Raw genomic sequence first — 2,621 nt, 5'->3', positions numbered from 1 at the left:
TCACTTTTACACTTTAGACTACTTAAAGTCACTTAAAGCACTAATAAAAATTAACAATGTATCAAATGACTCCTAATGACACACTACAGAGAATTTTGGTTTTACAGCCCTGAACTAGATTGTTTTGGTTCATTCTCTCACTAACCTGTTTCCAGCAGCAGCAGCAAGCATCTGTTTTTAGAATAGTAAAATTTGGGCTGATAAACCCAATGTACGCTACCTGCCCTGGCTTTCCAGCTCCATACGACAGACACAAAAAGTTAGCGACTAGCTGGTGAACGTTGTAGAACATTTGGCAGCTATAGCACAGAGCCAAATATTTCACTCAGGAGTTCACCAAAACAAAGCTAAAACAAGACTAAGGGAGCTTTCACACCTGCCTCGTTTGGTCCGGACTTTCAGACTTTTAAGTTTGATCCGAAACAAAATTACAGGTGTGAAACCTCCTCCGGACCACAGTCCGGACCAAACCGATGAAATTTGGTTCAACCAAAAGAAGTAGTATCGGTCTGGATCAAACTGATGTTTTGGACTTTCAGACCATTTACAGGAAGTTCGGCGCTTCCTGTGTAAACTGGAAATAAACAAATGGACAGAGAAATGCACTGAAATAAAGACACAATTATAAAGCTCCCGTGACAGCTCATCTTTTGAAACAGACGGCCACTCATGTATTTTGTCTCTCCTCAAACGGAGGTGCAGAAGGATTGCTTGCTGTCTTCTCCTCCTTTCCTGCCGGCGAAGATATAGTTCGCACAACAAGGACGTTTATTTGGCAAATTTGAACTAGCCTAGTTAAGTTGGTGCTGCAGGTAGTAATGCCATAATATTAACAACACAGTCTCAATGATAATGCATCTGTTCATCCCTTATTCATTCATTCTCATCAAAGCTACCTGCGAAACTTTTTACGAACCAATCAATGTCAAGTATAGGGAAACACAGCCCGTATAGATGATGATGTCATGTAAAGTTCTTTAGCGCACTCAAATAATTGCAATGTGAAACCAAACCAAAACTAACCGAATGTATCAAAATATATCAAAACATTTGGTTCGGACCTTGGTGCGGACTTTCAGGTGTGAAAGGGCCCTAAATTACATTCTTCAGATGGCCAAATGAATGCTAATGTTGCTCTGGATCTGCTGGATGTGTGCATAAGCAACTGTTTACCAGCACATTTGACATATCCGCTTTAAAAGGTGATAATATGTCAATGTTTACAGATAGTTGTGCTTTGAAGTGGCCAAAAAAGTTAATTAATGCCGTACTTAGCAATACAAAATATTTAATGTAGTTTTGATCTGTCTGTTTGTATTGTAGTTCTACTGCTGCTACTTCTGTCTACTCTGTACGGCACCTATTGCAGGTCTGTGCTGAAAGAATGATCCCACTTTCTAACCTTTTCTGTCTTTTAAAGGGTTGTTTGCTACGGTTTTTTTTCATATCCAAACCGGGGGAGAGGGTTGTATGTTTTTTACAAACTTGTAAAACTTTGCTATATTGCCTTTATTAACATATTGAAAATAATATATTTGAGAATTTCCTTTAACATTTATTCAAAGTATATTGAAGCCTATGTATAAATTTCACTGGAGATTTGAAGTGTCACATGATTAAGTTATATTTGTTTTGTGTTACACGGAATGAATCGTTGAAATTTCTCGTCAAACCTTCGTGCAAGCTAATATATGGTAGGAGAGAGAGAGAGAGAGAGAGAGAGAGAGATCAGCAAAAGCTAATTGAGGTCATTCTTGGTCAATGCCACTCTGCCTAAAAATCATTGCTAATCACATCATATGTTAGAATAAGCTAACAGCATTGTATCCCTGCTGCGTTCAGGCTGCCACTGCTTGCAGGAACCAGCTGGTCAGCAAGGCCACGCCGGAAGAAGAGCCAGTCAGCACGGCCTTTCACCCCTGTCCATCACTCTTTGACCTCCCCTCTGCTGAGTCAAGCACCGAGGTAAGGTCACTTCATACTGTACAGCCTATTCATTCAACAATATTCAAGACGGTGGCCTTTAAACAAGCCGTGTATGTTCAAGTGGTTTATGGTACTCAAGGTTAGAAGCTGTCTAACCTTGTTGTGTTTGGTTGATTGTACTTCCCCAGCTCGCTCTTGGTTGGTGCACAGTGCATTGTCGTAACCACGGCATATGTTTTCTTGCTAAAATGGCCAATCCATGCATTGTAATATTTTGTTCGGTCGATTCTCTCCCTCTTTCTGCCATACCGTTTCTGTGTAAACAGATTGAGATGGAGCTGTGCAAAACCCACTCCGCACCCTCCACCCAAGCAGCTAGAAAGCAGCCGCATGCTTGTTTCTTCGCAGCTGCTTTGCTTTGTCCTTCAGCCTGTCACTTTCACTATTTAACCTTCAGATTTACAATGCTCATACAGTTTTTTGCCATATGTCACCATATGCAGTTCGTACGTCTTAGTTGTTGTAGTGTAGACGTAGCTGCAAAGTGGAGCTGTACTCTTTGCTGTGTGCTGTTTCCTCTGCCAATGACGTCATGCAGGTAGGCAGGTAAGATGTTTCAAGGCTTTGACCTTCAAAATGAATTGTTTGCGGAATAAAGACACATCAGGGCTAAGAAAATCAGTTAATACCTAGTA

General features: G+C 40.7%; 1 protein-coding gene across 1 annotated transcript in view; it reads left to right on the top strand.

The window, feature by feature from the left end:
- LOC123959822 overlaps window positions 1-2,376 on the top strand; it is a 19,788-nt gene extending 17,412 nt beyond the window's left edge. The window contains exons 4-6 of the mRNA XM_046034123.1: window positions 1,324-1,369; window positions 1,843-1,970; window positions 2,253-2,376. Of these exons, the coding sequence (XP_045890079.1) occupies window positions 1,324-1,369; window positions 1,843-1,970; window positions 2,253-2,376 (298 nt within the window). The remainder of the gene's footprint in view (window positions 1-1,323; window positions 1,370-1,842; window positions 1,971-2,252) is intronic.
- The last annotated feature ends 245 nt before the right edge of the window (window positions 2,377-2,621 follow it).

Source organism: Micropterus dolomieu, linkage group LG21 (assembly GCF_021292245.1).
Source record: "Micropterus dolomieu isolate WLL.071019.BEF.003 ecotype Adirondacks linkage group LG21, ASM2129224v1, whole genome shotgun sequence".
In the NCBI taxonomy this organism is placed as follows: domain Eukaryota; kingdom Metazoa; phylum Chordata; class Actinopteri; order Centrarchiformes; family Centrarchidae; genus Micropterus; species Micropterus dolomieu.
The sequence above is the reverse complement of the archived record's forward strand: the minus strand, read 5'-3'. Positions and strand labels throughout refer to the sequence as shown.